Source organism: Fonsecaea monophora (assembly GCF_001642475.1).
Source record: "Fonsecaea monophora strain CBS 269.37 chromosome Unknown Scaff119, whole genome shotgun sequence".
NCBI lineage: Eukaryota > Fungi > Ascomycota > Eurotiomycetes > Chaetothyriales > Herpotrichiellaceae > Fonsecaea > Fonsecaea monophora.
The window spans coordinates 79,167-99,162 of NW_019174050.1; the positions used below are offsets into that span (position 1 = coordinate 79,167).

The 19,996-nt window shown below is 53.2% G+C and overlaps 6 protein-coding genes across 6 annotated transcripts; 3 read left to right on the forward strand and 3 right to left on the reverse strand.

Moving 5' to 3' along the window:
- Window positions 1-24: 24 nt before the first annotated feature.
- AYO21_10421 (hypothetical protein) lies at window positions 25-2,319 on the reverse strand (the record flags this gene model as incomplete). Its single annotated transcript, XM_022660340.1, has 1 exon — window positions 25-2,319. One exon carries the CDS (start codon window positions 2,317-2,319, stop codon window positions 25-27), a length of 2,295 nt encoding a protein of 764 aa, XP_022507363.1.
- Window positions 2,320-4,436: 2,117 nt separating this feature from the next.
- AYO21_10422 (hypothetical protein) lies at window positions 4,437-6,278 on the reverse strand (the record flags this gene model as incomplete). The annotated part of the gene is made up of 3 exons (XM_022660341.1): window positions 4,437-4,637; window positions 4,791-5,930; window positions 5,994-6,278. The coding sequence occupies 3 exons, from the start codon at window positions 6,276-6,278 to the stop codon at window positions 4,437-4,439; spliced, it is 1,626 nt and encodes a 541-aa protein (XP_022507364.1).
- Window positions 6,279-7,588: 1,310 nt separating this feature from the next.
- On the reverse strand, window positions 7,589-9,349 carry AYO21_10423 (hypothetical protein; the record flags this gene model as incomplete). The annotated part of the gene is made up of 2 exons (XM_022660342.1): window positions 7,589-8,079; window positions 8,161-9,349. 2 exons carry the CDS (start codon window positions 9,347-9,349, stop codon window positions 7,589-7,591), a joined length of 1,680 nt encoding a protein of 559 aa, XP_022507365.1.
- Window positions 9,350-10,286: 937 nt separating this feature from the next.
- On the forward strand, window positions 10,287-13,401 carry AYO21_10424 (hypothetical protein; the record flags this gene model as incomplete). The annotated part of the gene is made up of 3 exons (XM_022660343.1): window positions 10,287-12,267; window positions 12,320-12,532; window positions 12,590-13,401. The coding sequence occupies 3 exons, from the start codon at window positions 10,287-10,289 to the stop codon at window positions 13,399-13,401; spliced, it is 3,006 nt and encodes a 1,001-aa protein (XP_022507366.1).
- Window positions 13,402-14,793: 1,392 nt separating this feature from the next.
- AYO21_10425 (hypothetical protein) lies at window positions 14,794-16,342 on the forward strand (the record flags this gene model as incomplete). Its single annotated transcript, XM_022660344.1, has 4 exons — window positions 14,794-15,221; window positions 15,273-15,678; window positions 15,731-15,929; window positions 15,984-16,342. 4 exons carry the CDS (start codon window positions 14,794-14,796, stop codon window positions 16,340-16,342), a joined length of 1,392 nt encoding a protein of 463 aa, XP_022507367.1.
- A 986-nt stretch (window positions 16,343-17,328) lies between these two features.
- Window positions 17,329-19,837, forward strand: AYO21_10426 (hypothetical protein; the record flags this gene model as incomplete). The annotated part of the gene is made up of 5 exons (XM_022660345.1): window positions 17,329-17,462; window positions 17,528-17,572; window positions 17,619-18,402; window positions 18,466-18,717; window positions 18,821-19,837. The coding sequence occupies 5 exons, from the start codon at window positions 17,329-17,331 to the stop codon at window positions 19,835-19,837; spliced, it is 2,232 nt and encodes a 743-aa protein (XP_022507368.1).
- Window positions 19,838-19,996: the final 159 nt, after the last annotated feature.

Consider the following 19,996-nt stretch of genomic DNA (forward strand, 5'->3'; position numbering starts at 1 on the left):
CAAAACTAACAGAACCAACCGAGATCACGAGGTAACGACCACGCTCTCCTTCGCCGCAGCGTTCTTCTCCGCTCTCGACATGAACTCCCTAATGACATTCTCGGTCAACTTGGCCACATTGTTCTGGTAGTCGTCCCAGCCCAGCGAGCAATACCAGTTTATGCTGCCGACTGAGAAGACGGCGCCCCCGGCATCGGTCTCGTAGTAGACGATGTCGGAGCGGATCTCGTTGGTTTGGGTGCCCAGCGTCGCCGTGATGGGGAAGTTTACGATTTCCGGGACAATGCCAAAGTCGTCTGGGTGGCCCGTGCTGGTGGCGACGATGACTCCGTTCGTGGGGCTTCCACACGCGAGATCGAACGAGTCAATCTCGTCGCCGCTGGCGCCGCCGCCGAGGCCGAACTCGCCGATCAGCTCCTCCCGCGAGATGTCCTTGAACATCCACTCAAATTCTGGGCCGAGACCTTTTTCTGTTCGTTTAAACGGCACGCCGGGTCCGGCCCCTTCGGCGCAAAAGGAAATACCAAACAGGCCGTGCGAAGATCGTCCACGGCTCTTCCACAATCCACCCTGCGTGCCGGTCAGACTCATGATCCTCTCAGGGCCAGGAAGCGTATATGAGCGGACACCTTGGTCTCCACGGCGGACCTCGAGGCGCCAGGGCCGCGCAGTATCTACGGCTGAGACCCAGTAGAAACCATTGCCGCCGAGATACATAAGGTTGCCGCCTTTCCGGGCAAAATCTTCGTACGCATTGTAGGACTGCACGGTCGGGTACTCTGGATGGGACCCCGTCATGACGGTGGTATACGGGGCCAAGGCCGCGGCACCGTGGAGGTGAAGGTCGTGGTCCGTGACAATATCATAGGGGATCTTCTGCCGTTCGAGAAACCCAATCATCATCGAGTCGGCGCTGAGCTCGCGAGGCCGTTGAAAAGCCCACATCACATACCCCGGTCTCAGGTTGAGGATTGGCCTTTTCGCGGATGAGAAGACGGTGCCCGAGTCGTCGTTGTGCACGTCGTAGTTGGACAGGCCCAGGTCGCGACGGCGTCTGAGGCGTTCAAAGTCCTCGCTGCGTTTGATGGATGAGTGGTCAAAGCTGGGCCCGACGTCGATGGAGCTCGACCGCGCTCGGTCCGACAGCTGCTCGTTCGCGTACGCCAGGTAGGTAAAGGTCGACAGCACCAGGGCCACCTTTGCACCCGTTGCCGCCGTGGTTTCTGGGGTAGGCCGAACGAAGAAAGTGATCATGTCGGAGGTCTTGCCATTGGTCGACTTCACCTCAACCGAGTAGATGCCGGACCGCGCGTCCTGGGGTATCTTGATGGTGAAATCCGTCTCCCATTTGGCATCGTCCAGGTCGTCTTCGTGGAAATGGATCGCCCCATAGCCGTACTTGGCCTTTGTCCAGTCCGACTCGCCGCCGTTCCAGTCCGGGCCTGTGACGGCCCTCGTCGGCGCGTTAACCAGCGTGCCGTGGAAGTTGTTGCCCGACACGTCGAGGACGGTGTCTTCCGAGATGTTACGGGAGAAGTCGTACTTGGCGATGACTTCGGTAGAAGTTCCTTTGAGGACGGAGATCGTCGGGCTGTCGATGCGTCCGTTGAAGAAATGTGTTGCTCTTGGGAAACCAGAGGTTGGACTGTCAGCGTAGGTCGCTGCAATCAAGAGATCGTCGGAAAAGGGCGTCGAAGACGCGACCACGGGCGAGGCCAGTGTGGTCTTCACCGACGAGGAAGACGGAGTCTTCTCCACGACGTACGCCACAGGTTGAAGGGTGATGGAACATTCTGCCCCCTTGATCACAACGTTCAACTTGATCCATCTTCGTCGCGTGGGGCTGAATCCCGTCTGGACCATTTCCACGCCGCTCCCGGTCCCGATCCACGCTTCGACGAGGCCCTTGTCGTCGATCAAGACGGCCAATCCGGTCTTGGTGTCGGCATTCAGATTCGAGATGATGGCCTGCGGATGCCCTGCCTGGGGTAGATGGGCTTGGAAGAAGAGCGAGACTTCCACCCCTTCCAGCGTCGAGGGCAGACTCAGTCGTTTGACAATCGCGTAGGAACCCGATCGGGCGTATTGGAAGCGTCCGGGAGCCACGCCCGAGGGGATCTGGGAGACCTCTTCGAGGCTTTTTACGGGCGAGTGGTCTTCCTGGACGCCCTGGATCACGCGTACAGTGCGATAGGAGTATTCCGGCTCGGTGCAGGACACCTTGATGGCGACCTCGTCTCCAGGGCTGGCGATCCAGGGGTCGGCATAACCTGTGATTTCGGAGGGATAGTCCTTGGGGGGTGTATCGATTGTGCTCATGTTGATCTAGAGATATCACAACAAGAATCTATCTCCTTTTGAAATTCGTCCTCTCTCTCGGAAGGCGTGAAAGGACGTCTTTGACGACGTAAAGGTGCAAGGACAGCCTCACTTACAAGGCACTTTTGTATGGATAGGGATATCGCTGTTTCAACTCAAGAGTCCTTCAAAAAAGTACGAAGGATGAAATCTTTATCTCAGACAGACAAAAGCCAGCTTCAGCTTCATTTGGCTTTTGAACAGCTGTTTCCTTTTGTTTGGTCTGTGGTAGTGAATATTACCAGCAACTCGGATTTCCTCCGCCTTCTATATGTATCATCCAGCCTCCATCATTGGGGAGAGACAGAGAAGGTCGCGTCGCCTTTTTGAGTTGGCCCTCCCTCCATCCATTGAGTATTGATTGGAGAGATACGGAGCACACCATTGTTATTATCGCTGAACCGCGCCGGCCGGCCCCCCTCCCTCCCCTCCCGTTACGTATCTCGGGTCACGGAATTCAAGAGAAGAGAATAAAATGTCCAATCCCATTGGCGTAAAACGAAATCGATTATCTTCTGTTGGCCAAGGGTGGAATTTGTGAGTGGGAAGCCAAAAGGCCAGCCACTTGGGTACACTTTGAGGAAGGGGGATGAGGAGGGTCCCTAGTTGTGTGTGGTGCGTGCGGTGATATCCACTACATGCATGCATGCATGCGGGGCGATATACATACGAATAGAGTGCATACATAAGAGGAAACGGTGGAGCGGGGAGTGGCTCTACATACGAGTAGGAACGGTCCCTACTGGTGCTAATGACGACCGACGATACTGTAGGCCCGAATAGGTAACCAAGTTTTAGTAACTAATGATATTTCGTTGGGACCCTCGGGCCTTGCCTTGTTCATTCGTGCAACGTGCAAGTACATACCCAGGACAAGCACTGGCTAATAGGTGACCTGCTGATTGACTCGGCGAGAAGTGCCATGCCATGCCATGCCATGCCATGCTGCACCACCAAGCCGTTGTCCGAGGTCTTGGTTGGAACAGATCCACTTTACTGATCATAGTTATCGTAATATTATCTCCCTTCCCCTTGGGGACATGTCCCAATTAGGCAAGAGAGCCTCAGGGCTTAGAGGATGATCATCGTCGTGATGAAAGAATGGGAATGATAGGGCGGGTGGTTTTTTTGATACTCCTGCCCCTTTCGTCGCTGTTGTGACATTGTCTGCGAGTGTGCTTCCATACAATGGCTGGCGGGATCGCCTGGATATCTATCTGGTGCTCTTGATCGGGTTGCTCTCTCTCCGTCTTTTTCATTCCCCTCTCGACTCGCGAGCAAACAAAAGGTCTACCAGTACGAGTTCGGGTAGCAAGTAATAAAGCACAAGCACAAAGACAAAGCCTGTGTGAGATACTGTATGCATACATATCACGTACTCGGTATATCACCCACAGTTAACAGACAAATACTCCTTATGCTCTACTCGCCACAGCGTGTACTCTCTATAGGGTGATAGACCAAAAGTATAAAGCAGCCCAGGAAGCCGAGACACATATGTATTGTATCTAGACAATAGATAGATAAATCGATAATAGACAGATATATCATCCCCCACCAAGCGCAAGAGAATCTCCCGATTATAATTGGATTCTTGACTCAACGCCACAAAGACAGACACCCTTTTACCACATGCGTCCTACTGTACGAGTACGGGTACGAGTACGAGGTGCGATGCGCGGTGCGCGGTCGATCACCCTTTTCCGCGAGGGAACCTACTCGGTAGTGCAGTGTTTTGGTACAAGCCACAAAAGACGTCGTGTTGTGGCATACACACACACTTGTATACGATGCGATGGAATGTAGGTCGACGGTCTGCCCGCGGCGCATTCTCTCCCACATACATACATCAATACAGACACAATAGCATTTCGTTGTCATGCACCGTGTCCTGCCCTTATCTTGTCTTGTCCTGCTTTCTCCCTTCCCTTTTACTTCAATCCCCCATCCATCCATTCATCCATCCACCAATCCATCCAACAATTCAACCCGGGCGAACTAGGAACCAAGCCTGCCTCTGAACCCGCGCCACACCCTCCTCGCTCAGACCCTGACTAGGCGTTCGTTCGGTTCGTCTTCTAATGCCCCCCCACGATCAACGTGTCGACATACTCCCAGTACTTCTTGGCCGAGAGACGCCTGAGCTTCTTGCCCCAGACTGTCATGAACAGGAAACTAAAGTTGCAGAAGAGGCAGAGAAATGCGACGGCGATGAAGCAGTTCTGCGTGCCCGTGTTCTCCAGCCAGGGCGTGATGCCGTAGTTCATGCCGAAGCCCATCTGTGTAGCAGTAAGTAAGTTAAAAGAAAAAAAAAGTCAGTAAAGGGAGAGAGGAAAAGGAAAGTGAAGGGCGCGCGCGCGCATAAAACTACCGTCGTTTGCTCACAGCGGGAAAGAAGGTTGGGAAGAAAAAAGAGAGGAGGAAAATCTTACAGTGTTGCGAATCACAATGACCAAAACGACCGTCTCGCCGGCAATCTCCTTGAAACAGTCGACGTCGTACGCCAGCGCCGTGCTCCCGCCGCTGACGATGCCGAAGCTGGTCATGCCGAGGCCGATGATCAGCCCCATGTAGTGCGTCTGGTGCGCGGCGCCCACGCCCCAGAGGATGAGCCCCGCGGTCGCGATGGTGCCGGAGAAGGTGAGCAGCCAGAGGCGCTGCTCCGGTTCGCGGATGCCCCGATTGCGTCGGGCGAGGCGGATGGCGATCTCGTCGCCCGCCCAGCCGGCCCACCACCAGGCCACGCAGCACCCGACGAGCAGCGACAAGTAGGCAATGCCCACGGCCCGGGCGGAGAAGTTGTAGGGCGCCGCGTTGAGGATCAGCGCCATGGTCGCGTTCTGCACGTTGTACCAGCACAGCGAGGCCCCGTAGAGAAAACCGGCCCAGTTGACGTTGGGGAAGTAGAAGAACATCCAGAGCGGGCGCACCATCATGATGAACATCTGCTTCACCGACGGCCGGCCTTCGTCGAGTCGGAACAGCTGCAGTTTCTGCCAGTAGGTCCGTGGCTTGAGACGGAACGACTCTGCCCGGGGCGAAGCGGGTTCCTGGAGCGGTGCGCTCTTGGACACGGCGTCGGTCTTCTCCCCCAAGGTTTCGACACCCTCCGGGGTGACCTCGGCGGCTCCTTCGTCGATGCCCTCGATGGTCTTGCGGAAGTACATGGTCTCTTCCATGCCAAAGTAGATGATGATGGTGCACACGCCGAGGACGATGGTGCCGAACCAGATGGCCGCCTCCCAGCCCATGGAGTAGGTGACGAACCCGGCCAAAAAGGGCGCGAGGGCGTTGGAGCCAAACACAAGCAGCGTGTAGATGCCCATGTAGTTGCCGCGTTCGTGGGCGAAGAACAGGTCCGAGACGGAGATTTCACCCAGCGATTCGACCGGCGCGATGATGAGGCCCAACAGGCTGCGGTGGGCCCACCAGACGCTCGTGGAAGTGGTGTAGACGGTCCAGATCATAGGGCCAATGGCCAACAGGCTGCTCAGGATGTACACTCCTCGCCGTCCGTAGGCGAGCGCCAGTGGCTGCCAAATCAGACATCCCCAGCCCGCGAACAGGAATTGCTATGGCGTGTTTTGTTAGAAACGGGGCCCCCCCAAGTTGTTTGATATTGACAAAACACTTACCAGACCAGTGCCGGTATTGATGTCAGCAATGGAGATGCCGGTCGCCTCGCCGATGTTGGTCAAGATGGAATACTGCACCGTGGTAGACATGCCGATGCCCATGATGTAGACGTACGCCATGGTGATGGCCCACAACTTCCTCTTCTTGGACCAGTTCAACGGGTCTTCCGGGTCTGAGCTCGGCCGTGGGTTGAGCACAATGTCCTTCTTGCCCGTGTGTTCAGCGGCCTCGGTGTCGACGAGGTGGATGGTCCCCGGGACCACATTGCGACTTGCGTCTGCCATGGTTGTGTGTAAGCAAGACAAGTCTTTCCCTTCTCCTGTGTGGGATGTGGAAATGAAGGGAAGAGAGAGAATAGCGCTTGACTCCAGTTTATCTGTTCGCTGGGGATTGTCGAGGCACGTGGCCGAAGACGGTGTCTCTCTTGCCATTGTTAGTATATTCGAGCCTTGGGACGCATCTCCCCAGTATCGGGGCTCGTGTTCAACCCTTGTCGTCCGTGGCGGGCCATTATCCAGACCCTGGTCTATCGTGATGGGTCAGTTTTATCAAGAACATCGTCCAATAGCCGTTGCAGTGGAATCTCATCCATCCTTCCCAACCGGGTAATTTGATAGGAATCATGAAGCCCTGTGGGACACAAGTCGACAAGTGCTATCCAAGCATCGAGTGTTCTTGAGCCCAAGTGAATCACTGGCGCTGTCGATCAGGGCCGCACCGGTGTCGCGCCGAGGGTCGCGGGTTACTCGAACAGGCATGAGAGATAGCGTCGGTGCTTTTTGAGCAGTCGATATCAACAAAAGCCCCAGTCGCTCAGTATCCATTTGCGACGCTAAAGCCCATGTCCGCGCATATGCTTCTTTCGAGAGGATCGAGCGGCACGACTCCGATTACAGCTGACATTTGGTCCTGCCGATAAACCGCAGGTCAACTGCATCTGACTCGCCTCTCACGCCTGCGTGCAGCGGACAGCTATCGTGTGTCGAAAGTGAGTGTCGGAGTTGGCCTATTCGCGTTGTCGGAGGATTTCACAAGAACCGAGTATGTAGCAACTCTTCGTCGTGTTGATCTCCGGTTCAACCTCGGTGTCCTGAATGAACCCCGGACATTGAGCCGATACATATATCCTCACAAGGCTGGTGCAGTATAATGGTACATGGTCGTCCCCGTCCTTTTCAGCTCTGCTCAGCAATAAAAAGAAAGTTGAGAGTAGGCTGGGAGCTGGACATTTTCGACTTTCACCCTGTTCACATTATCCTCAACTATACCGCTTCTAAGGTTAGTCTTGCGACTTTTGTGCACAGCAGACCGAAGGCTAGAACAGTGGGTGAATATGATGGCGATAACTGGTCAGTGCAAGTCGAGAGGGAGAATCGAGAAACAGAAGACACTTTGAGACGACGACTACACTGTAAGTGTCGCTCTTGGCCATATTGTGTAACATGTGTTTGGCTCGCTTCAACTCGCCTGAGCTCTAATAGTGTCTACAGGTGTATCTATGTATAGGACATCCCTTGCGAGACCAATACCCTTGAGTCGAGTCAAGGACTAAGGTACCAGAGAATCCAGTCATTTCCAATCCCGCGCCCGCGCTCTAATTCTTCGTTTCGTACACGTCCGCCTCCACAACCTTCTGGTTCACAGGAAAACCGTACTGCCCAGCCTTTTCCTCTCCCTGTGTTTCTTCCAAAGGCGAGACTCCAAGCTTGGCAGCCTCGTCGTTGGTGAATGTTGCATAATAGTCGACGTCGTCGTACTCGCCCAGACCCTGGGGTGGGAACATCCTGTTGAGTCCATAGTACAGTGTGAAGCTGATGGCCAGCCCCAGCGGGAAGGCAAGGTAGAACATCTCGGTGCAAGCCTTTGGCACGCTCACGCTCTTGTTGACGTTGGCGATGAACCCGGGCAATTGCGGTGCCCAGCCACAGACCCACGCCACAAATGCGCGCGGGTTCGTGCCGTGGAAGTAATAGTAGATGCCCTGTGGGGAGGGCGTGTATAGGTCTGATAGTTTCATTCGTTGACGGCGGATTAAGAAATAGTCGCAGATCTGGATGCCACACATGGGTCCAAGGAAGACGGAGTCTGTCACGGGCATAGTTAGCTCACGTGTCCCCATGGAGAACGTATGCACGACTGGAAAAAAAGAGATGGGAAGATACATACAGGCACCCATAACACTGATAAAAGTCCCAGCCGAGGCAAGCAGCTCCCACGGGCACATGGCAATAGAAAGGATGAGAGCCAGGTAGGATCCTCGCCTAATGTTGAAGTACTTGGGAAGCAGACCAGCCATGTCCATTCCAGCGGAAAATGCATTGTCGATGGTGTTGATCGCAAGCTGGCAGACCACAAGTCCACAGCCACCAAAGAAGGCGGCGGCTCGAGCCTTGGAATTGTAGTCATCGTCGAGCCAGCGGAGCAAGAGGTCAGGTGGATTCCAGTAAGCTTCGCCGTACAGCTTGATGGATGCTGAACTGGTGAGACAACCAAACAACGGCAAGATCGTGCCCAAGGTGAGGATGGAGAACCACTGGCCAAAGATCTGGTCACCTGGTCGACGAGCGAAGCGAGAGTAGTCAGTCTGATTCGTGAGTCCGACGGCGATACCTCCAATCACTGTTGTTATACCCTGCACAATTGCCCAACCCAGTTGGCTGCCCGACTGGGCTGCTGCGGGCGCTGACAATAGTGGACCGCCACCCTTCGCAGTGGAGAGGACGTAGATCATCATGGAGATGAGTGTGGTGACAGAGATGATGTTCATGACGAACAACAACCGTCGGGTCTTTTCCGGAGGGATGTAGAGCATGGGGATAGTTATGATGTTGTAGACTATCCAACCGGTCAATGCTTTCGTCGTCGTGTTTGCAGATTCAGGCAAGGTGTTCTCCATGTGTTGGAAACCCGAGAAGATGGAGCTGAGAACCGCGGTGACACAGAGGCCACCGGTCCAGGATTGTACGCAGAACCAGGTCAGACTCAGGACAATGCGCTGGATGATAATGACATAGGATCCCCAGACTCCCCATATGCCCCGCGACAAAACCGGAAAACCAATATGCCAGGTTGCACCGACCATACCATTGCATATGGCGACTCCGGCGATAATGAGCTTGCCGATAATAACTGCGATCATGGTCTGCCAGACGGACAGACCGACTGCAATGAGGGAAGCACCAAGCTGCCAGTTACTCAATGCAATCTGATTGATGGCCCAGAACGAGATGTATGCCCAGGTGTCCCAGAGGCGGCGGGAAGGAGGGAGCGGTCGAATATCATCGTTGATCCAGATTGAGGATTCGCCTGGAAGCCGCAGGTGAAAGGATCCCGGTCGCAAACTTGGCAACTTCATCGTGAATGGCTTGGAGAGAGGGAGTTGTAATGCAAATTGCAGGAGGTGGTGATCGGGGGGAGGAAGGTCTGGTGTTCGAGGATTCGGATTCTCGACGGGATGTATATAGCAACCCTGGTCGCTGGTTGCTGGAGATAAGTGACCCTAGACTCTCGTTAAAGGAAGAGTCGTTATCATTCCTCCCATAAGTCAGCCACGTAACTCGAAGATAGGAAACTCTTGTATATCTTCCTTGTTGATGCCCAAGAAAACGTGGTTGGAATATCAAGTATCACAAGGAGCAGTCTAGATTCGCACCAGTACCCATATACCAGGGGCCGGCCAAGGCAAATATCCGACCCCCAAGAATACAAAGATTGACTTTGTAGTTGCCACAAGTCATTCAGATGCCACCAAAACCCACCAGTGTCTATTCTGCCAAGGTACTTTTGGTGGGGAACCCGATCACTCTCACCTATCTTGGGGCGTATAGACCAATCAAGTGGTCTGAATTGCTGCGGAGATTGACGACATGCCTATCTGAACCTATCGGTGGAGGCATTTGCCACATGGGAACTAGCTTCGTTGGAGAAGATAGGTCAAGGCTTGCCGTAAATCAACCTTTTTCTTCGGCATATTTTTGGAGAACGTGTTTCGGATGCTTCCAAACGGTATTCTAGACTCGTTGGACTTGCCTCAATACTCCATCTGGACGAAAGGACTTACCAAATAGCAATCAAAACTTAGTCAAGAAAATGACCGAGTTGTAACTGACCTCGAATGCTTCGCCTACATATCTGGATCTCAAACCTCACAATCTGGCCTAATGCGTAGTCGACCTCGGGTTGAACGGGATTGTATTTATGTGCCTTCTTCGACGGTAAATCGTGCACGGTATCACTGTCGATCGCTGGAGTAATCGTCACCTTCAAGGTTCCCAGACATCTCTCCCGTCCTGATGGGTTCAATCCGGGCAAAGCGGTCGCTGAGGATTGGCGTCGACGTCGGAGGTACCAACACGGATGCTGTGCTTCTCGACTTGGATGCAGTCCACCAGCCCAATCGTGGAGTGCTGGCCTGGCATAAAACACCAACGACAAGTCCCAATGTGACGGACGGTATCGAGACGGCCGTGGGTAGCGTGCTCAAACAGGCCGAGGATCGTGTTTCAGAAATAACCTGCCTCATTATTGGAACTACCCATTTCCTGAATGCCGTCATTGAACGCGATGTACATCGACTGTCCAAAGTTGCTGTGATTCGACTGTCCAGGAGTTTTACCAAAGACATTCCTCCCTTTTCGGACTTTCCTCCAGTACTAGCTGACCTTCTTCACGGCTACCACGGTTATGTCGATGGAGGTCTCCACATCGATGGCGCACAGGAAGCTCCGATCAACGAGGAGCAAGTCTTAAAAGAGTGCGAGGCCATTGAAAGACTCGGGATCAAGGCCGTGGTCATCTCTGGGATTTTCTCGCCTATCGACCAGCATTTTCACCAGGAGAAGCGCGTGCGCGACATAATACAAAAGCGACTACCCGACGTCGACGTCGTCTGTTCGTCCGAAGTCTCCAATATCGGATTATTGGAAAGAGAAAACGCGTCCATTTTGAATGCATCCATTCTGAAGTTTGCGAGACGCACGATCCGTGGCTTTCGTGCTGCCATGAGGCGGCTGAAGCTCGACTGCACGCTATTCATCTCGCAAAACGACGGCACAGTCCTCGATTCCGTCTCGGCCGCAAAACTGCCCATCAAGACATTTTCCTCGGGTCCCACAAACTCCATGCGAGGAGCCGCATATCTTGGCCTAGGACAACTGGGACTTCAGGGCGAAGAACGTACTTCGACAATTGTAATTGACGTTGGCGGGACGACTACGGATTGCGGTGTTCTTTTACCGTCAGGATTTCCTCGTGCAGCATCAGCATATGTTAGTGTGGCGGGTGTGACGATGAACTTTCCAATGCCGCACTTGGAATCAATCGGCCTCGGAGGAGGATCGATCATACGCGAGCGCGGCACAGACGTCTCAATCGGGCCGGATTCCGTAGGATACCAGCTGACCACTAAGTCGAGGGTATTTGGTGGTGACACTTGTACAACCACTGACGTTGCCGTCGCCGGAGGGCTTGCTGTCGGGAATCCAGAATTGGTCAGCGACATCAAGCCTGAAATGATACAGCGCGTTCGTGCGAGAACGAAAAAAATGCTTGAGCGTGTCATCGACCGCTTGAAGCTCACTCCGGCACCATTGCCCGTTCTCTTGGTCGGCGGTGGATCTGTCATCTGTCCATTAGAGCTCGAAGGCGTGTCTCAAGTCGTGGTTCCGAAGTTTCACTCAGTGGCAAATGCAGTTGGAGCTGCGATATCGAGAGTGTGTGGCTCTGTCGATGCTATCTACAGCATTACAGACATGTCCTTGTCTGAAGTCGTGGAGGATGCAAAAGCGCAAGCGATTGCAAAAGCTGTGACGGGAGGAGCCGACTCAGATACAGTGACCGTGGTGGAAATCGACACCTTGCCGATTCCATACGTTTCAGGACAAATCCGCGTCCTTGTCAAAGCAGTCGGAGATCTGTCCCTTGATTTTGTTGCGGACAGCAAGACTGTCTCCGACTTGGAGGACGACGTATATGAACCTCATGTCGAACAGGTTAAAGACCTCTCGTCGTCCTCGAAGGAAGAGATCACCACCGGCAAGTTCGATTTCGACGCATACCGGCCGCTGATCCGACGAAACATCGACACCGGTGTCCCTGAGTGGATTGTGTCAGAGACCGACCTTGAGTGGCTCAGTGTAGGGTGCTACATTCTGGGTTGTGCAGGTGGTGGTTCACCCAAATCCGAATTCCTTAAACTCCGCGATCAAATCCGAGCTGGGTGTACGGTTCGTATCATTGACAGCTCCTCCTTGAAGGAAGACGCGCTCATATACTGTGAGTTCGGCCGAAGTTATCATGGTCTCCGTTGCTGCTGACAAACTTGTAGGGGGCGGTATGATGGGATCGCCAGCCGTCTCGATTGAGCGATTGAACTCTTCGGAATGCATAGCAGCCGTGGCAGACCTGATGGAGTACCTAGGTCACAAATCATTCGATGCCATCATGGGCCTGGAGATCGGAGGAGCAAACGGGTTAGAGCCTTTGCTCATTGGCTCTTCTCATGCGTTCGATAGACCAGTAATCGACGCAGATTGGATGGGTATGTCCCTCGTCTTCACCTTGCACAAATATTGATGAATTGCTGACACGACATCAGGTCGAGCATATCCAACATACTGGCAAACCACAATTGCGGTCCATGAAACTGGGCAACTCACCCCGTGCGCAATCGCTTCGGGTGACGGTAAAACGATCATCATGACAAAGTCCCCTGACGATGAAATAGTCGACCGTGCCTTGCGAGCCTCTTGCTCGGAAATGGGATCTAGAGTGGGCATGGCAGCCAAGCCGACGACGACTGATCGTGTCAGATCTTATGGGGTCATCAACACCCTTTCACTGGCCTGGCGAATTGGGAGGACCGTTGCCCGTGCTCAACAAGAGAGCACTATTCATACCGTTGCAGAACAAATCATCGACGAAGTTGGCGGTCCGTCCACTGCGAAGATCCTCTTCCGAGGGAAGATAGTGGCAGTCGAACGAAGGGTGTTCAAAGGACATTCTTATGGAGAGATCACAATAGCTCAAACCGACGAAGACGAAGAGGAGCAGAGTCATGAGATGGCGGCAGTTGCTGAGGGAGGGGTGGTCAAGATTCCGTTCAAGAACGAAAACATCTATGCAAAGCATATCGCCAATGACGGAACCGAAACATACCTGGCGACAGTTCCCGACCTGATCTCAGTTCTCGACACGCAATCTGGATGCGCCCTTGGCGTTCCTGAATTTCGATATGGATTGCTAGTAACAGTGCTTGGAATTACCTGCTCGCCGCGATGGTCAGACACAAAGAAAGGGTTGGAGTATGGTGGACCGCAGGCATTCGGATACAATATTGACTACCGTCCCTTGGGTGTGTTTGTTGAGCCCAAGAGTGTGGTTCTCGAGTACGCGGATGCGACGAACTGAGACCATGGGGAGCATTCTTTAATAGAGGGCAACTGATACTGATACCCATGTGCATATTGAATGACACTGTCGCCGTTGTTCCACCAAAAGAAATTGAGGGCTCATATGAATATGCGTGCCAAGAGCGTCTTCCGATCTGTTACAAGCCCACTGAACATGGCCTGACACATACGTAGTAGTCATAGTTTAGTTTAATGCTGAGATGGAGTGAGATGGAGTTCAAGAGGCAGAATTAAGCGCAATAACCGACAATTTTAGTTGATAATGCCAAGACTTCTAGTCCAGTCACGTGATGATCTAGCCCCAAGACCCTTCCTTTGGCTAACGCTGTTGGTCCGTTGGTCCGTCCAGCCCGTCAGAGGCTGTTTATCAACTCCTCGTGTATCACACTTGATACTCCCAAACAAGATAAGTCCCACCAACTACATGGTCGGAACATTGTACAATTTGGGGTATTCCTTCATGCTAGACACTTTACAGAGCAGTTTATTGCCCAGCGAACCGTGAGTCACCTTTTTTACGACAATGTGGCAGACACCGGCGTCTCTCCCTTCGGTAACATTCAACGAGACCCCAAGCGTGCACAGACCGGAGCCAATTTATTACACCCCACGTAGGAAGCAAGCGTGTGTGATTCTCCCGGTCTCATCCTTGACTCTGGCTTAAAATCCGTGGGTCTGGAGGCTGAAGCGCTAACCGTTCACGATAGGTGTTCAAGGTGTCACACGAAAAGAATAAAGTGCCTAGGCGGTATGCACGCGATGACATAGGCACGTTGCTATGATGCTAATCCAGGCTCTAGGGGTACCGTGTAGGAACTGCACACTTTCCGATGCACCATGTATCTTCCCACCACCCCGGAGATCTCGACCTTCGACGAGCCAGCAGGGACCTGTCTCGCCTTCAAACAGCCTTAAGGAGGATCAGCCAACACCATCAATCACGTTCAACGGAGTGCCGACACCAGGGGCATCAAAAGCCGGCAGCTATAGACGTTCCGAGAAAGATTTCAGCTCGCGGCGATCCGATGAAAGCAAACGTGTTTCGAGGCAAACCTACTGTGCTAGCCCCTCATGTCGTACGTTTACTGAGCAATTTCTTGCATGGGTTGTAGTGCAGAAACTCCAGCTGAACCCTTTCGATGAGGCGTCCTTCAATCCATCATGGGCTTCCCTTTCACACCTAGACTCAGGCCTGATGAACCCTGGGTTGGAGATATCAATTGATACCGAAGTGTTCCGCCCTTCAGCCCGATCGGAGACCAATCGACCTGTGAGGATTCGTATGCCCCCCTATAATCACAGTATGCATTTAATTCAATGCGTTGAGTTTGCAATCGGGCACGATCAACACTACTTCCGACGACAACACATTCGCAGCAGGGTAACGCAGATGTATCAAAACCCGGAATCCCCCCAAAGCAAAGATCGAGGTTGGCTCTGCTTTTGGCTTGCAGTTCTCGCAGTCGGGGAGCTACACAATAACAACGGACACACCAGTACCGATAACGGCGTGGGAACAACACCCGACAGGGAACCTCCAGGAGCCGAGTATTATCACCAATCCGTTGCGTTTCTTCAGCAGGTGGCTGAGAATCCCGATGTATTGTACATCGAGACCTTATGCTTACTTGCAATCTACGCTTTTTCCATGGACAAAATCAACACTGGCTATATGTTCAACGGTCTCGGTTTGCGCGCGGCCCTGTCACTCGGCTTGCACCGAAGTCCTTTAGATATCCCGTCTGAAGCCTCGGATCTCCGTGTGGCGGAGAGCGAACACCAGAGGCGCGTATTCTGGAATGTGTACTATCAAGATCTGTACGTCGAGACAGTGTCAACTTCTCTTGAACGAGCTGACCCCTCGCTTAGACTTACTTCCTCCACCACGGGTCGCCCCTGGGGTATCCTTGACGACGAAATAAACATTGATTATGCCGACTCCAGTCGTATTTCCGGCGACTCGGTGATGGAGTTCTTTGACTCCGAAGAGGCCAATGCACACATGGAACTCATGCGCCTGAGAGGTCAGGCTTATTCCTCCTTATATGGTTATGCAGGCACTGCGATCAACCCCTACTCTCATATCTCACTGTACGATTTTGACCTGAGGAATTCTTTATCACAACAACACCTGGACAAGATGGATGAATTCCACCAAGGCCTCATCGCCTGGCAGCAGGAGCTCCCGGAAAGACTGAAGCTCGCCAGGAGTTTGGATGGATCGGGATTTAACCCAAGCCGATCGATCGCGAGCTTGCATCTCACCTATCATCAAGTTAGCCCTCTTCACCACGCAGAATCTTGTTGTTTTTACTGACCAGGACCAGACCATCCTCGTGCTCCTTAGGCCAGCTTTGGTCAATATCCATAATGACCGTTTCGAAGCACGAACTAGGGTACATCCCGATATGGTCGACGCCTCTCCCGTGTTGAAGTCAATGCTGCGAGCATTTTATAATGCTATTTTAGACTCTGCGCGAGAGACAGCTAGTATCCTGGAGTGGCTGCAATACCAGGGTGCTCTATGTGAGGAAATCCAATTTCTCGTTTACACCGGATGCTAATTCAATACATGTACAGTCACCTATTCCTATTTTGATGCCAGCTACGCCTTCACTGCTGCCATAGCACTTCAGCTTGCCAGCACCATGCGGTCATTCGAGTATCCCAACCAGGACGCTCTGCAATTTACGGACGAGGACTTGTCTGCCCTCGGCAGCCTAATTGGTATCCTCCGTCAGCAGAGCCTAGCGGGTAACTTACCTGCGAAACATTTCGACAGACAGCTGCGGCTGCTAGAGAACAACCTCCAAGCTCTCCAAACAGCCCTGGACAACCTTGTGGGCCTGGAGGACCTCAATTTTGATCTCGACTACTTAGACCCAGGGACATCATCCCTGTCGGGTAATTTTGATGCACTGCTACGGAATGAACCATAAGAGGCTTTTCATACCGCAACGTCGTTCAAGTTGACTGAATGCGATGCCAGTTTTGGCCACGGATCCCGTCTTGGATAATGAGCATTGTACATCAGGACCCTCTACCTCGAATTTGAGCCTCATACGATTCGTGCTTAGGTCAAGAGCTGCTGGCACGGCTCTCTCTACCTTGAATCGCAAGATCTGGCTTTGGCGTCATGTACGCGATCATCTCGACCTGAGATGTACTAGATCCTCAAAGAGGTACGAGCCAGATCCGACAGCGAGTCTCGCCGTAGAGATGTGCTCAGGGCGTCCGTCACCTTGGCACTATCTCGATCGCTTACCAACAGTGACAGCTGGCTCAAAGACTGGGTCGAATTCACTTGTACTCGTAAAGAGCTTTCTTAAGCTATGGTCCGAGTATACCTAAACCCATTGGCCATTTCTTCGGACATTCCCGGGAACTTGACGATGGTCTTTACATCAACGTCGTATCAACAGAATATACGAGGTGCTGATACAAAAGTGGCCATCTCTACAATCGCAAAATCGCCAAATCGCCACCGTCGGACCGGACTTACCAGACAGTTCGAAGGCACTAGAGAATCCCATCTAGTAAGCTTAGTGCTGTGGTACTGTACCTAGTTGGGTGACCCAGGCGAATGAGGCTGAAGATCCAGGGGCCCCAAAGCAGCTAAGGATGATTGATACTCCGGCGCCCCCGGCATCACCGGAGCTGGAGCTGGAGCTGACACTCTCTCCCACTCTCCCCCACAGACAGCCAACAAAACACCCGAGTCCCCCGCCTTTCAGTTTCAGAGTGCCCTGTGTCGATCTCGGTGCTTTTCCGCATTCACTCGGGGTGTCGAGATGGCGAAAATTAGTCAGATATACTCGGTGGCTGTGGTACCTAGAAAACAGGATGTAAGCTGCTGTCGCTTCTATTCTCCTTGTCATCTCTCTTCACCACCGTATTTCCTTTGTCATAATGGCCGGGCCACGCGATGTCTCTGGAGGTAAGAGGGCAGCAGGAGCAGCAAACGCAACGGATACTGAGACACAACAAATCTCGTCTCACCGCCCCCGAAAGAGAAGTCGATATACGCCGCATGCGTGTGAAAAGTGCAAAGCTGCAAAAGTGAGATGTGACGGGCGCCTTCCCTGCAAATATTGTGCTTCTCGAGACGCCACCTGTCTGTACAGTGCTCAAGCACCTCCAAACTTCCAAGTCCAAGAGCCTCGGCCAGAGTAAGAGCACATCATTTGTCTTTGCAAGACCTGACTGACCGCAAAGGGATGACGAGCGGAAGTTTGAAGCAGAGGTCTCGGCTCTGCTGCGACAACAGAACGAGAAGCTGGATCTCTTGATCAAGAAGACCGCGGCCATTGAAGCTGCGTACGAAGCGGCTGAAAATCGCCTGTCAAAGGCCGATGCTTGCCTCGCAGCTGAGAAACACCCTTTACCGCTCTTTCAGACGTCGACCAGTGCTTTCTTTTGCGTCAACGTCATCGATGCGGGTGTCAGAAAGCTTGGACTTGATTTTTCTCAAGGATCAAACACACCGGGGGTGTCTACTGGGACACAGACACGGCCGGCTTTGTCGATTATCCGCGGTGAGGTGGTCAATGGGGAGTCAAGTGACATAAGCCGGAGCGAAATCGAACATGTCGCACAGTCAATTGCGACGGCGAGCTCAAGCAGCCAAGATGCTTCTGTACCGGTCAAACTGATAGACCCGCTCTATGATGTGGAACCCAATCTCCTTCAGAGAGGAGTGCAAGCCTTTCACAGTCTGGAATGGGTCATGTATCCCATCCTGGATATTTCAACCCTTGAAGAAGCCATAGGAGCCCTCTCTGATTCGACCGGCGGGCTTTCTACCCGTGGACGAGGACACTCGATTGACAAGGAGGACTCGGCTATCCTGAAAATGGTCGTGGCAATTGGCCTCCTGGCCGAAGGTGACACCCATCAAACGCTGACCTCTAGTCTGCTACAATCTCTCCACTCGCAGATCGAAACTATGATTTGGAGTGCCGCAGTTGATCTGAAAGACCTGGTGTTGATGACATTAGTGGTACGTCTTGATTTCGTCCACCACATACAGAGGAATCAATGGGTTTAATGCGTCATGTGCCAGATCTTGTACCATTTGCATTGCGCTCGATGGAGACTGGCTTGGAGATTCACGATGAACGTCAGCCGCATCATCCTTGAACTGGGATTGAATCGAAAAATGGTCCTGGACCGGTCTTTCCCCGACCCCAAGAATCGATCCCAGGCTATCAATACCGTGTGGACGGTGTTTGTGCTCGAGCAGCATCTCAGCTATGCCCTGGGCTTCTCGAATGCCATGCAAAACCTCCATCCAGAGCCCAATTTTCCTCAGCCGGTAAGCCATGTGTCTCTCGGTGCCCACCAAATAAACGGATCCCCCATTCGTCACATCTACCACCATAGAGATCGTTCATAGCCGACTGATATGACATTTTTAGGTCGAAGCGCCCTTTTTACAGCTCATGATCGAGTACGCAAGTATTGGGAAACAGTCGTGCGACGCCCTGCTGAACGACAAAATCCTGAATCCTGAGCAACTGTCGACGTTCCAGGACGATTATGCCTACTTTCTCTACCGGGTGAACTTGTGGGCGACTCGAGCGTCGGAGACATTTGAAGTCTGTGGTCAGGGTCAGGATGAGGGTGAGGTTCAAAGCAGCACCAGTCTCGGACCACCAGGACTATCCATGGTGCGCACGATTCTGCACATCCGAGCCAACCACCTCAAGACGCTCATCGCCCGCGCATTCCTTTGTTCTGGCCTGCGAAACGCCGCGCCCGCGGATATCTGGGTCACCTCGGTAGACATCGCGGCCGACACGGTCGCGGTTCTCAGCGAGCTGGACTCTTCCAGGGGGGAGTACCTCTTCCACCAAGCGCAGTTCAACCACTTTTTGATTTCGGCCCTGGACGTGCTCCTCTTCGCCACCACGCACAGGTCATCCGGCGTGGGATCGCCGTCCGCCAACGGCCAGGAACTCGTCGTCCCCACAGAGATCGCCCAGAAGGCGCGACAGAGCTCGACCACCGCGCTGGCCCGTCTCCAAACCCTGGCCGAAACTTCAATCCAATCCAAGTACCTGTGGGAACGGGTCCGGGGCGTCGTTTCCCGACTCAATTTCTCGGACAACCTCCTCGCCACCACCACCGCAGGCGCAGGAGCAGCAGCAGCAGCAGCAGCATCAAATGACCCAGAGACGGAACTTCTCCTGCCTGCACTAGGACCCGAAAATCTCGACATCATCTTCGAACACACAAAGGCCGTGACGGATTCCGGGGTCGGTCTCAATTCGTTGCCACTCACCACTGACTTTGGTCCCGCCGACGGTGAGACCGGACTGATGTTCCCCTTCCTGTCCGACGACCCGGCCGTCTGGGGGTTCCAGCTCCCGCCGTCGTCGTCGGATCTGGACTTTGGCTTGCCGCCCCATGACCTGGGGTTCTTTGGCCAGTGAATACCTCGTGCGTGCGTTGGGACAAGGGGCTCGAAGAAGAAGAAGAAGAAGAAGAAGAAGAAGAAGAAGAAGAAGAAGAAGAAGAAGAAGAAGAAGAAGAAGAAGAAGAAGAAGAAGAAGAAGAAGAAGAAGAAGAAGAAGAAGAAGAAGAAGAAGAAG